A 13,962-nucleotide genomic window follows, 5' to 3' on the forward strand; every position below is an offset into this window, starting at 1 on the left:
ATTCTTTAAACTTCTGCTCAGAAACAAATCTCGTGGTTTCACTGGGGTTTTCTTCCTCACAATCACGTTGAGGTTTGTCATCTAAATACCGCATTGCAAAAAGCGTTTTGAGTGACGATTGCTCAAGAGTTAAACCTGCAAAGGCGAGCGGACGGGCCAACCGTTAATTAACACGGTGGGGACCAAAAAAAAAACAACATTTACACGAGCGTTAAAACCATTGACAAAGTTATGCTTGGAATGGTGGCCTCGGAGAATGCAATTTCCTGCATTGCTGCTAGATGCTCCGTTTAAAGACAATTGTGGTGAGCGAGCTGGAGCGAGAGAGAGAGAGAGAGAGAGAGAGAGAGAGAGAGAGAGAGAGAGGCGAGCGGGAGCGAGCGAGCGAGGGCTGGGCGTGCTTTTGTATGCCATGACGCTGGGGGGAATCGTGGTAAAGAGCGAGGGAACTTCGCTTTTTCAAAGCAAATGAGCTCAGCCACAGTATCTGAGTCAGTTTGGAAGGCAAGTCTCCGCTATCAATAGTTGAGCGTGTCGGCTAAATCCCTGCAGGACAAGAATGAGGGGCAAGATGAAACGACTCATTGCTACGTCAAATGTTTTTATTTCTTCCTGATCTCGCTCTCGCTTTCCTTCGTCAATAATTCACCTTAGGGCTGCCCCCCCCTCTCCCGCCGTAGCTTTTTCCTCCTGGATTCTGGGAGTGGGGGGGTTCAATGGCAAAGAAAGGGGCACCGGGAAGAGCTGATTTGGTCCAGGAGGTGTTTGGAAGCACATTTCCAATAGCTTTTTAAAGGATCCTTCCCTCCAAAATCAAACAGGAGGGAAGATAGACTTTTCCCCCCCACCTCCGCTGGAAATGTTGAAAATTTTCCGAAGAAGCTTCTGCTGCTGCTGTGCTGGTAGCAAGCGGTGTGTGTGTGCCTGTGAGCCTCTGTCTGTGTAAGAGTGGTGATTTTTTTCCCCCCTCCGCTGCTGGTAGGGCTGCTAGAGCTGGCTTTGTGGCGTGGTCTGTGTAAGCGTGGAGAGAGGTGGAAGGAGAGGAACGTTGAGGCGCTCCGCGCAAGGCTTCGCTGTCCGCCGCTCTTGGTTCTGAACATGGGCGCTTTAAGCAGGGCGCTGTCCATGGTGCTCACCATCATCCTTACGCTGGCTCTCTCCGCTCTCCCCGTCTGGGCGCAGAATGACACAGAACCCATCGTACTGGAAGGAAAATGCTTGGTAGTTTGCGATTCCAACCCAGCGACCGATTCTAAGGGATCCTCTTCTTCTCCTCTGGGGATCTCTGTACGGGCTGCTAATTCTAAGGTCGCTTTCTCAGCAGTCAGGAGTACCAACCACGAGCCTTCTGAGATGAGCAACAAAACCAGGATAATCTATTTTGATCAGGTAAAAATAACATAAATGGGTATCTTGCTGTATGTAGAAAGACATCTAATCGTTTCCTACTGACAAAAGGAGCATATGTTTGGAATGGGGAAGTTGGTTTTGTCTGAGTTTTGTTTAAGTTTTTTTAAAAAGGTGATTTCATCCCTGGGAAAGGGACTAGGTTAAAAGTGGAGGGGGAGGCAGCTCCTTACAGTACTGAGATGAGATAGGATAAGGACAGTAGGTGGGAATCAACAGGTAGAGTTGATTTGCAAACTCTTTAATCCTCCTTTGAAAGGAGTGAGCTGAAACTTAGGAATTGGAGACATAAGCTTTTGGTCCATTTAATTGCTCTGTTCAGTTCATAGGTTTTTCCCCCCCTCTTAATATGGATAGCAATTTCACACATGCTTTTCTCTGAGAATGAAGTTATTTTTTTCTATTACTTATTGATTTTAGTTTCTACATTTCCACTTTACATTTAAAGGCACATGGAGGGTTAAATAAGTTCTGGCAGGTAGGACTTCACACACAAAAATTCTGTCTCACATTATAACATAAGTAACAATTTTACTATTCTTGATGTGCTGGAATAAACGAAGTAATACCAGACAATACAGGAATGATTTAATGCTTCAAAGAGGTTAATACTGAGGGAAGACTGTAAAAATCAACTTACTTATGCATCCTTGTACTTTATTCTTGAGAATGTTTACTTAGAAATAGTAATGCATATGATTTTGGTATTTTAATTTAACTTTTATATCCTGAAAAAAATAGTTGGAAATTTGTTAAAGGCTTTAAAGTGGAGAGAGGGGAGATAAAGTGAAGAAAGAAAACCTCAAAATCTCCAGAAGCTCTTCAGTTGAATAGCAACCAGATTTCCCAGCAGCTCAAATCTTTTATGAGTTTTCAAAATCATTCAAATTTTTCAATCTTACATTTTTCAAATCTTTTATGAGGTTTCTGCACCCTACAGAACCTATATCCTACACTGGGCTTACTCTGGTGTAGTTAAATCAGCATGCATTTGACATGGATATAGATAATATAGTAATGAAACTGACTCAGATCTCACTAGTAAAATATGGAGGCAGTCCTTTGGAAAATTCACTGCACCTTAGTAGCATCACTGCAGAATTTTGCAACCTTGGAAGGACTTTCTGCACTCCTCCCTTCTTCCAAATCCATTCCTGAAGCAGACAATAATAATTCTTCTGGAAAAATAGAAAAATGTATTCCTTTTACTTTCCAAAATATCATATTGCATTTCCAATTTTGATCTAATGCATCTTAATATAATCAATCTATTTCAATAGGAAAACGAAACAAATGTTTCAGTTTTTCTGCTGAAAGTGATGCTGTTTACAGGATGCAATTTTTGGACTATCAAAGATCCATGTTTTGAAGGAGAAGACAGAAAGGCATTGGAGTTATATCATGCCAACTCTGGTTTAAAATCCATGTACTATATCTAATATCCTACCATCAGCTGTTTATGCATTATGTGTGCTTATAGAGCTGTAGATACAGCTGATTCTTGCAAATATTAGCTGAAGGTTTTAATTAAGCTCACTAGTTATTTTTTGTTTTGTTTTTCAAGGCATATTCTTTGACAGGCTGACAGATCTGCATTTCTCCTGAGTGTTAGAGTCCTAGGAATCTTGTAACCAACCCAGTCACATTGTCATTAACCTTTTCAAGGGATCAGAAGTCAGGTGTATATTTAGCATAAGATACATGGGGATAGTGGAAGCACATGACAGCTACCTGTTTCTCAGAGGAAGGAATAGAAGGCAAAAGATCAGTATTTTCCCACTTCTACCCAGATACAAGATATATAAGAGATGACTTTTATAAGTATATGCTTTAATTATATGCATCTCTGCTCTGCTAGCTGTGTACCACTTAAAAATGCCCCACTCTTTCTGCAAAGTTTTAACTTCCTGCTTTCTTATGAGATACCATCCACTTCTTGCCTTCATAAGTTTCATTTACATCTTCACATTCATTACTGGACACATTAGCAAGCATATGTTACTCATTATATGCAAACTATATTGCTTCTGGAATTGTCATGACAACTGAAGTACATCCCTACCCTGATTGATCCGAAAACATATTGCTAAGGTACACTCTGATCCTATACATGTTTATTGAGAAGAAAGTCCAATTGAATGGAGTTTATTCTCCTTTGAGCTCAAAGAAATGTATTTAGGCAGGAGGTCAAATAGATTGGGTGAAGTGGATCAATGATGTTGCTGACATCAAGGCACAGGAGAAGGATTACAACTTGCCTTATGAAAACGACCCAAGTAGAACTTTTAGGGAAAAAAAAATTCTCAAGAGCAAAAGAAGATATGAAGGTATTCTTCCTGTTACCGTATTATCTTTTTAGATGGTAGAGTCATAGAGAATGCAATATTACATTTCATTACTTTTATGATAATATATCCTTATTGTTTAAACAATATATTAGATACAGTTTTTATTGTAATATTAACAATGATTCATCATCTAGCTGTTTGGAAAGTTTAGTCTTGTACTGGATCTGCAGTTTTGTGTTATTCATTTTAATCTTTTAGTGATCTTTATATAATCTAAAGAAACTGTTTTGGACAGGAACATTGATAAATTTATGCTGTAATATTTATTCAGGGACAGAAACATACACACACACATAAACATGGGCTGTATCAGATCAGTGGATGATCTAGTTCATAGATCATACACACACACACAATCCTTTCCCATCCTTTGCAAATAATCAGAGAAGGTTTTCTCTTCCCCTGTCTTCCAGATTATGTCAGGCTACATTTTTGTCAGCTCCTTGTAATCTGATCAGTGGTCAGAGTTTAATGGGTGTTACAGTCAGAAACTTTCAAGGCCATCACATTGAGAAAGGCTGCTGAAGAAAATAGGCCCTATATGCAAAGCACATGTTAGGTGGCTGTAATTCCATCAAAGTTTACTGAGAACTTCAGAGGATGACCTGTTTATGTATAAATAAAGAGTTCAAGACTGTGTAGAATTTAATTGAAAGGCAAACTAAAATGTACAATATACAAAGCGGATATTTCACAGCCCATTACATTTATTTTGAACAGTGCCCTCTGGTAAAAGATAACAGGGCAGAGTTAGAGGGAGATACATACAAAGCTGAATAAAATGATAAAGCAATTTTAAAGGCAACAAATTATGAAAAGCCAAATGATTCTTTAAAAGGTTCAAAGCACAGTCTTAATACATCTAGGGTGGTAGGAGAAGCTGGAAAAGGCATATTATATTAGATTCTCTGATAAATTTGTGGCAGAGATTAGAACTGCATGAGCCATAATTCAGGTTTTTATAAATTCATCTGTATTATATAGAAAGTCCTGGGATTCTACACTTTTATTTAAAAAAGTGATTTAATTAAGTGGGGCTCATTCCTCAGTTAATGGATAGAGGATTGCAAAACTGGCCAGGCAGGTAATAACAATAATAATAAACTGTCAGTATTAGGCACACTGAAATCTAGAAGAAGGTTAGTAAAAAATACATCAGAAAAATGAAAAACAATTAAGGTTCAAGCTCAGTGGTGGGAATACTCTCAAGGCAATTAATACTTGGATAATTCCAGTCATGAAATATGTAGTTGGAATAATGGATTTGACTCAAACTGAACTAGACGTCCTGAATAGGAAGCCCCCCACCCCAATAATCACAACAAATTATGTGCTTCATCCACACATTGATGCTGCTAGAATCTACTTAACAAGGAACATAGGTAGGCATGGAATGTTGCAAGTACACCAGACAACTGAAGAAGAAAAATGGACATTGGAAAATATTTGAAGAACAGTGAAGAAGATGCACTGAAGGCAGGATATCCTGAAGGCTTACTGAACACCAAACTGGCCCATATGAAAGACCATATGAAGAATAGAAAACAGACATGGCAAAGCAATTATATGGCCGGTATATTTCAAAAAAATAGCAGGAAAATGTGATAACAAGACCTGGAAAGAGATAAGGGCAAAAAAGTTGAAGAAAAAGACTGAAAGGCTAAATCTGGCTGTGCAAGACCTTAAGAACAAACACATACAAAGCCAGGATTGAGAAGGATTGAGCAACAGACAGCAAATGTCATCTCTGCCAAGAAGCTTAATAAAGAGTGGACCACCTAGTTGGTGCTGCAAGAAGATCACACATATTGATTGCTAACAATGACATGACAATGTACCAACAACGGTACATACAACTTGACTACAAGCAAGAACTGGTAGGACCATAGAATAGACAAAGTAACAGAACATGAAGAAGCTAAAGCGTTCTGGGAATTTATAATTTCAACAGACAAGCATCTGTCACACAACACCCTAGATTTAATAATAATAATAATAATAATAATAATAATAATAATAATAATAATAATAATAATAATAATAATAATAATAATAATAATAGAGTTAGGGGGGAGAGATTGGCTCAAGTGTAGCAAAGAACAAAATGCATGTTTCTCTTAGGAACTCAGCTATCATTTTTGTAAGCAATAAGGATTATGAGATTAAGCACAAGCTTAGTGGGAAAGGTGGGGTTTATGTTAAGGTTGTAAGGAATAGACAGAGAAATGGAATGATATTGCTCAGGAAATGAAGACAGGAATTCTAAAGAGTTATACTACTAAACTACATATTTTCCTCAAAAATAGATTTCATTCAAGAATTTTGGTATTGATTTAAAAAATCAGCATAATTACCCTTGTTTTCTTGCATTAAAATTAAGAAATAATTATAGACCTGAGAAGAGAACTATTATCCTTTCTATTTAAAAAAATACCCATCTCAATGTGGGTCTTCTAAACAGAAATATTGTGTGTGTACAACTTCAGACTATCTGATGTCCACTCTCAATTTGTGTGGAATATTGGAGTCTGCATTCCAAAGTGAGTAAGTTTAAGGGGGAGATGGATGTTTAAACTTATCTGCAAGGCATAAACTGCCTCCTAACCTAACCTGCCAAATCTTCCAAATGCATGGAGACAAAAAAAAAAAATTAACCAAATCAGCTGACATGTCAAACTTCTATTTACTATCCTACCAATTTTGGAAAAGTACTGGAAATTGCAGAACATCTACTGGGGTCACACAGCTGCCAGAATGCCTTTACCACCCACGTCAGCTAAGTGTCTCTGGAAAGTTTACAACAACATAAATAAAAAGACAAGAGGTAGTGGAATTGAGGGTGGAGGGGGAGGGAGAGAAAGAGAGAAGGAGGGAGAGAGAGAGAGACAGAGAGAGAGAGACAGAGACAGAGAGAGAGAGAGAGACAGAGACAGAGACAGAGACAGACAGACACACACACAAACACAAACACACAGACACACACACACACACAGAGAGAGAGAGTGTCATCCTAAGATCATGAAGAAAGTGTTACTGAGGAATATGCCAAATGATACTTCAATTTTCCTAATGTTAGTGCAATGAACAGTAAAACAAATTGATTGCAATTAAACTGAGTTATAAAAATAGTTGATATTTTTTTCATAGATAGAGTTGGTATATGGCCACCCAAATCCAGTTGAACCAAGTTCAACTTTATATAACTGACCCATGGTCATCATTAATACCTAACAAATTGATTTCTATATTGATTTCTTTTGGAATGACTATTGTTTAAAACTGATAACATGTCAAGATTCCAAATGCTAACAGATGATCGGAAATACAAATCCCTTTCATAGCAACAACAGATATTTGCTCTCAGTCAAACAGGACAGGTAGGTGAATATTTTGCTGTGCTAGAATTACATAGAGAAGATAATGGACGTGATTTAACATTAGAGTGCAGTGGTGCAATGGTTAGACTGCAGTACTGCAAGCTATTTCTACTGACTGCTGCCTGCCTGAAATTTGGCAGTTCAAATCTCACCAGGCTCAAGATTGACTCAGCCTTCCATCTTTCCGAGATGGGTAAAATGTGGACCCAGATTGTTGGGGTCAATAGACTGACTCTGTAAACTGCTTAGAGAGGGCTGTAAAGCACTGTAAAGCAGTATATAAGTCTAAGTGCTATTGCTATTAGCATTTTGAGGGAAAATGTCTAAAACCACAAGACTAGAGCTAGTCAAGAATTTATTCAGTTTAACTTCTAGATCCTAAAAACGCTGTTCATAACAGTTTACATTCCAGCATCAGCTTCCATTTTAATATTATCATGGGCTATAGAAAAAAAGAAAGCTATTATTCACTTCCCAGAGCCCCTCCTGAGGGAGATGGGCAGTTAAGAAGTTTGATATATAAATAAATCATCATCATCATTGCAGCAAAAATCATATGAAGTAGCAAGCCATTCGAGAAATGATAAACTATAAATCACCATATTCAACCAAAGCTAACATGTTCCAATGAAAATGAAGGGATTGGAAAAGGTATATCAAGGAAGAGGGAAAGAAGAATGGAAGTTGACTGAAGCTCCCCTAAGGAAGAATAAGCAACACATTACCAAAACCTTGCTGTCATCTTTGTTTAATGACCCCATATTCCCTTGAGGTGGAGTCTGGGCAACTGAATGGAGCTAGTAGTATATTTAATGGCTGGATGCTCTTCCTGTCACCAATGCAGAGTTTTGTTCAGCGGATATATTCCCATTTTGCCCAGAGAGAGAAATATCTGCTTCTAACATCGAACTCACAGCCTCTTGTGAGGCGAGAGCTCCACCTCTAGGCCACTGCACCACTCTTCTAAAAACCTTGCTGTGCTCCTTCTGAAATCTAATTGAAGTCAAAGAAAGACTTCATTTGATAATATAAAAACCTAGGGAGGCACTTAAGAAGCTACAACCCAATCTCAGAAGGGATGAAATTATGAAGTTCCTTCAAAAGATTAGACACATTTCAGTTAAATAAAAATAAGAGACTTTACTGTCCTGTTCAAGAATGCAGCGCAGATTATCAAGCACATAAAAGCAAAGCGGTGATTCTTTTTCTATCATGATCGATATGGCTGAAATATGCCTGAGATTCTGTGTATTGTACCCAAGCACAATAAAGGAGATCCAGTTATTGTCAGCAATTGAAAGCCTGGAATGTATATTTGTCATAGGTTCTATAGTACCTGCAGTTGGTCCCCTGCATAATAATCTCTTACACTTAAGCTGCTTAAAAAGGTTCTACATAAATTTTATTTATTTATTGCATCTATATCCCACCTTCTTTCTGAGACCTTAAAGTGGTGAACCCTTATTTTAATGTAGGATTGGCAGTGTGCAGCTTGAAAACTACAGATAGCCATTTGAAATCCTTTGTGGGTTATCTAGAACCATGATGGCACATTGGTTAGGATGCAGTATTTCAACTACCCTCAAAACGATGTTATAGAGCACTGCACACCAGAACAACTAGACACAAGAACAGGTTTTTTTACCAAATGCCATCACTCTGCTCAACAAAATAATTCCCACAACACTGTCCAACTATTTACTAAGTCTGCATTACTATCACTATTAATCTTCTCATCACTCATCACCCATCCCCTCCCACTTGTGACTGTATGACTGTAACTTTATTGCTTGTATCCTTACAATTTATATTGACTGTTTCCTAGTATGATTTGATTGCCTATTTGTACCCTATGACTATATTAAATGTTGTACCTTATGATTCTTGATGAATGTATCTTTTCTTTTTGTGTACACTGAGAGCATATGCACCAAGACCAATTCCTTGTGTGTCTAATCACACATGGTTAATAAAGAATCATTCATTCATTCATTCATTCATTCATTCATTCATTCATTCATTCAGTATTGCAGGCTAATTCTGCTCACTGCCAGGAGTTCAATCCTGACTGGCTCAAGGTTGATTCAACCTTCCATCCTTCCAAGTTCAGTAAAATGGGGATCCAGATTATTGGGGCAATATGCTGACTCTGTAAACCATTTAGAGAGGGCTGTAAAGCACTAGAGAGTGCTATATAAGTCTAAGTGTTATTGCTACTGCTATCTAACCATAAGTCCTCAACCTCATTTCCAGCTAATTTGAAATGGAACCATTCAGAAACTGTACTGTAAACTCTAAAATAGCCTGTGCCCAATTTAAAACAAAGAAATGGATCTGCAATAGCAACAACAACATGCAGTGCTGCCTATTTTACATTATCACCTTACCCATTTCAAAGTTAAGTGGGGATTCTCCAAGCCACCAAATGTGGGAATTTTCCATGACACAATAAGATATAATCATCCTTCCCACTGAGATGAATGGAGAATCTGTTTCCAGCTGAGGACAACCATAAGAACATTGATGCTCATATAGTTCATGACATGTAATTTGCTCTCTTAGGAATAACTCCATGTCATGAGCGCATCCTGGATCTATATGCATGGTGAAAGAAGAGTGCAAAAAATGTGGAAGGAAATAAGGCATGAATGAACAGTGCTAATTGTGCTTGTCAGTTGTTCTCTCTCTCTCTCTCTCTCTCTCTCTCTCTCTCTCTCTCTCTCTCTCTCTCGTCTGCCCGCACATCCATCCATCCATCCAACCCTATCTACCTATCTACCTATCTACCTATCTACCTATCTACCTATCTACCTATCTACCTATCTACCTATCTACCTATCTATCTATCTATCTATCTATCTATCTATCTATCTATCTATCTATCTATCTATCTATCTATCATCTCTGTCATATAAAAATTTCCTTCTTATTCCTATAGATGTATGTGTCTTCCTCCATGTTGAGTCCTCTATCAGTGGCCTTGGAGTTTGAGGGTTCTTACCATAGCTGTTCCTAACTTTGCACTATTCTGAACAGAGAGCTCCAAGGTTCTTGAGATCAGTTGGAACCTCTCTCCCATCTTAGGAGTCACAGCCCAAATGCTCATACTACCACTGGGACCACTTTGATCTTTATATTCCATTTCCTTTCTAGTTTCTCCTTCAGATCCTGATAGTTCTCCAGCTTCTCATACTCCTCCTTCCTAATGTTGCTGTTACTTGGCACTGCAATATTCTGAATGGTTGGTTCTCCATCCATGGTTGTAGGGAACGGTACTTATTGGGAACCATGGATTTGGATCTGAGCACATTCAATTCAATGTAGCAAATGCCTGGTACTGTGCCATCAATAGCTGAAGTGTTCTCATTCATTGGCCAAATAATCTTGAAGGTCCAGAAGAGTTGTAAAGCTTCATCCACTTGCTTATGTGACAAAAGTTTGTGGGCAGCTGTTTATTCAACAGTTGACATTCATTGTGCTTCTGTTTGTATCTACCTGGCTTCTTTGGTGAGGCTTAAATAACAAAACAACTTGAAGATTTGTGCTACAAATGTTTTTTTTTTTTTAGCTATCTAAGTAATTCAATTCCATGAGATGACTCACCTGCTTGCAACCCAGCAGGAATTGTAGTGGAACTGAGCAGCATCTCAGCTAGTTGTACAAAAATATGTCACATGACTCTAAGTATGCTCAGAAATAGGTTCCTGTTGCTTTCAGTAATGCTTAGTCTGAGCTAAGCATGTGGAGAAGTTAAAGAATTTGACAAAAGAATTTCTATACCTTTAATTGAAAATAAGTGGGTTTTATTCAGATAATAATAGCACACATTACATCTTATTATGAGGATGTTGGAAGTACAATTAGATTATTTGCATACACTTTGGTGTCAGATGAACAATGTGCAAAACCTGTAATTAAACTTGGGTTCATTCAAAATAATTATTTCATTGTTTTCCAGAACTTGGAATGCTTCCATTAATTACTGGTTTCTTTTCTTTTATTTATAGATCCTAGTAAATGTGGGCAATTTCTTTACATTGGAGTCTGTGTTTGTAGCACCGAGAAAAGGAATATACAGTTTTAATTTTCATGTAATTAAAGTCTACCAGAGCCAAACAATTCAGGTATGTTGAATTAAGAAATAGTATTTGAGGTTAGTGTGGTTAATGTTTCCTTCAATCTTTCCTTCTTTCTTTCCTTCTCTTTCTTTTTCTTTCTTTCTTTCTTTCTTTCTTTCTTTCTTTCTTTCTTTCTTTCTTTCTTTCTTTCTTTCTTTCTTTCTTTCTTCTTCCTTCCTTCCTTCCTTCCTTCTTCCTTCCTTCCTTCCTTCCTTCCTTCCTTCCTTTCCTTTCCTTTCCTTTCCTTTCCTTTCCTTTCCTTTCCTTCCTTCCTTCCTTCCTTCCTTCCTTCCTTCCTTCCTTCCTTTCTTCCCCTTCCTTCCTCCCTCCCTGTTATATTTATATGGCATATCAGCTTTAGTCTAAAAGCATCATGTTGTAAATTACAAAAATATAATAAAGAATGCAATATAAACATGAATGAAACAATAGGGATAGCTGCTGTTCAGAAAGATTAATATCAATAGTTTTTAACACAGAAATCAGTTTACAGGCATACATGCCCATTCTAGATATGGCAGCTTGTTCAAAATGACCAAGTTGAGTTTCATGTCACAATTTCTTCATAACTCACTCATCAAAGAGCATCAAATACCAGGAATGCAATTCAGCCAAAATTAAGTTGGCACTGTACTCTTTCTAGAGTCTCAACATCTTTTATATCATGGTGACCAAAGCTGGATGTAATATTAAGTGTGGCCTTAACAAGGCATTATAAAGTTGAACTAATACTTCACGTGATCTTGAAAAGCAGTACATACAGGAAATATGGGGAAATATTTTATAAAACATTGTCCAGAGAGAATGTCTATATCTAAAGCCATCAGACTCCAAAAACTTAGAAAGATCTGTTGAGATTCTTGTAAGCAGTTTCCTTTTTTGTTCTTCACCTATAGACAGACATCTTGCCAGACTAAAGTAGACTACATGCACCTTAAAACATATACTCTGGAAACTATTAGGGAGCAGCTGTCTTCACCCTCTCTCTCCCACACAAACTATCTAAAATTGCACTTTTCTTGATCCTCTGAAGTGTACTCCTGCCTCCTTTGGGAATTCAGAGAACATTCCATTACGATATCAGTGTGTTATTTCTTTTTGTAGCTCTGTACAGTCACCTGGGTAACTATAAGATCTATGGAAACTCCCATAATTCTTAACAATGGCCAAGAGGACTGGGAAATTTTGGGAGTTGAAGTCCATATATGTTAATTTTTACAAAACACTGGTTTATAGGAACAGATGTAAATAATAAAAGGCCACCCCAATGTATATAACTTACACAATTTGGAAAACCTCAATACAATAACAGTAGCAATAGTACTTAGACTTATATATCACTTTACAGTGCTTTACAGTGCTAACCTCTCTAAGCGGTTTTCAGAGTCAGCATCTTGCTCCCAACAATCTGGGTCCTCATTTTACCCACCTCAGAAGGATGGAAGGCTGAGTCAACCTTGAGCCTGGTGAGATTTGAACTGCAGGCAGCCAGCAGTCAGCAGAAGTAGCCTGCAGTACTGTACTCTAACCACTGCACCACCGAAGCTGAAGACATATTTTAAATGCAGATTTTAAAAGTTTAAAATGCAATGTTAAAATCTGAAATGCTATGGAAAAGAGGTAGATCTTTAGCTGCAAAAGCTGCAAATTGCCAAACAAACTTCCTGGAATGAGTGGTAATCTAGAATGCCATAGCTTAGAAGAAATTCTACCTTTGTGATCATTGGCCTCATTTCACTGACAAGTGTTATTACAATAGTTTTGCCAAAGAATCCTTAAGTGCTTGAGTGCATAGATAACTATGGTTGGGAACATTCCTTTAGTCTCACTGGTCCTAAATACTTGTAGTCTTTATAGGTCAGCACCAAAACTTTGAATTAGAGCCAGAAATGGACAGGAAATAATTGGGGCAGAACTGTGATGGTATAGCAAGTTTGCATGAAATGTCTTTGGACTGTGATAAATATTCTCAAGAAAGAATTGTTAAGCAAAGATATGTGGGGTTGAGTCATAACAAATCTATAGCAATGGACCCGAAATTATGATAGAACATAACATTAGGACTTCAGATAATTTCCCTTGAAATAGGAAGATAGCTTTCTAAGATGATGTCATATCATCATCTCCTTTTAACGACCTCATAATCCCTTGCGGGGTGGAGTCTGGCTAACTGAATAGAGCTAGCGGAGTGTTTACTGGCCAGATGCCCTTCCTGTCTCCAATGCCAAGTTCTGCTCAGCAGATATATTCTCAATGTGCCCTGAAAGAGAAATGTCTGCTTCTACCTAGGATTGAACTCACTAATCAGCCTCCTAATTGTGAGGTGAGAGCCCGACCTCTAGGCCACCATACCACTCCCATCTAAGAATATGATTTCTAAGATGATGTCACATACTTTTGTATATTTAGAAGGCACAAAGGGATACCATGTTCATGAAGTTGATTTGTTTTGACCCCTGACCAAAATGAGTTGCCCCCAGAAGTTGTGGATTAGGGTAAGGGTTAGAAAGCATTTTTCTGAAATGGTATAGCGTTTCCTGTTTGAGCAGGACTAGAACACCTCCAAGATCCCTTTCAACTCTGTTGTTCTGTTGGCTACTCATGTGTAGTCCATTGTTTTCCAGGAGCCACAAAGTTATAAAGGCAATGATTAGACTTTGAGGGACTACTAGAAGTTTTTTGTGTGATGATAGTTTAAAAGCCTCTTTCACT

At 38.0% G+C, this 13,962-nt stretch overlaps 1 protein-coding gene across 1 annotated transcript in view; it reads left to right on the forward strand.

Annotated features, from left to right (window-relative positions):
• Positions 1-930: 930 nt before the first annotated feature.
• CBLN4 (cerebellin 4 precursor) overlaps positions 931-13,962 on the forward strand; it is a 34,611-nt gene continuing 21,579 nt past the window's right edge. The window contains exons 1-2 of the mRNA XM_026664857.2: positions 931-1,389; positions 11,140-11,256. Coding sequence (XP_026520642.1) covers positions 1,099-1,389; positions 11,140-11,256 — 408 coding nt within the window. The 5' untranslated portion in view covers positions 931-1,098. The remainder of the gene's footprint in view (positions 1,390-11,139; positions 11,257-13,962) is intronic.

Source organism: Notechis scutatus, chromosome 3, assembly GCF_049901735.1.
Source record: "Notechis scutatus isolate UNSWTSFEM ecotype Mainland chromosome 3, rNotScu1.2, whole genome shotgun sequence".
NCBI classification, from domain to species: Eukaryota; Metazoa; Chordata; class Lepidosauria; order Squamata; family Elapidae; genus Notechis; species Notechis scutatus.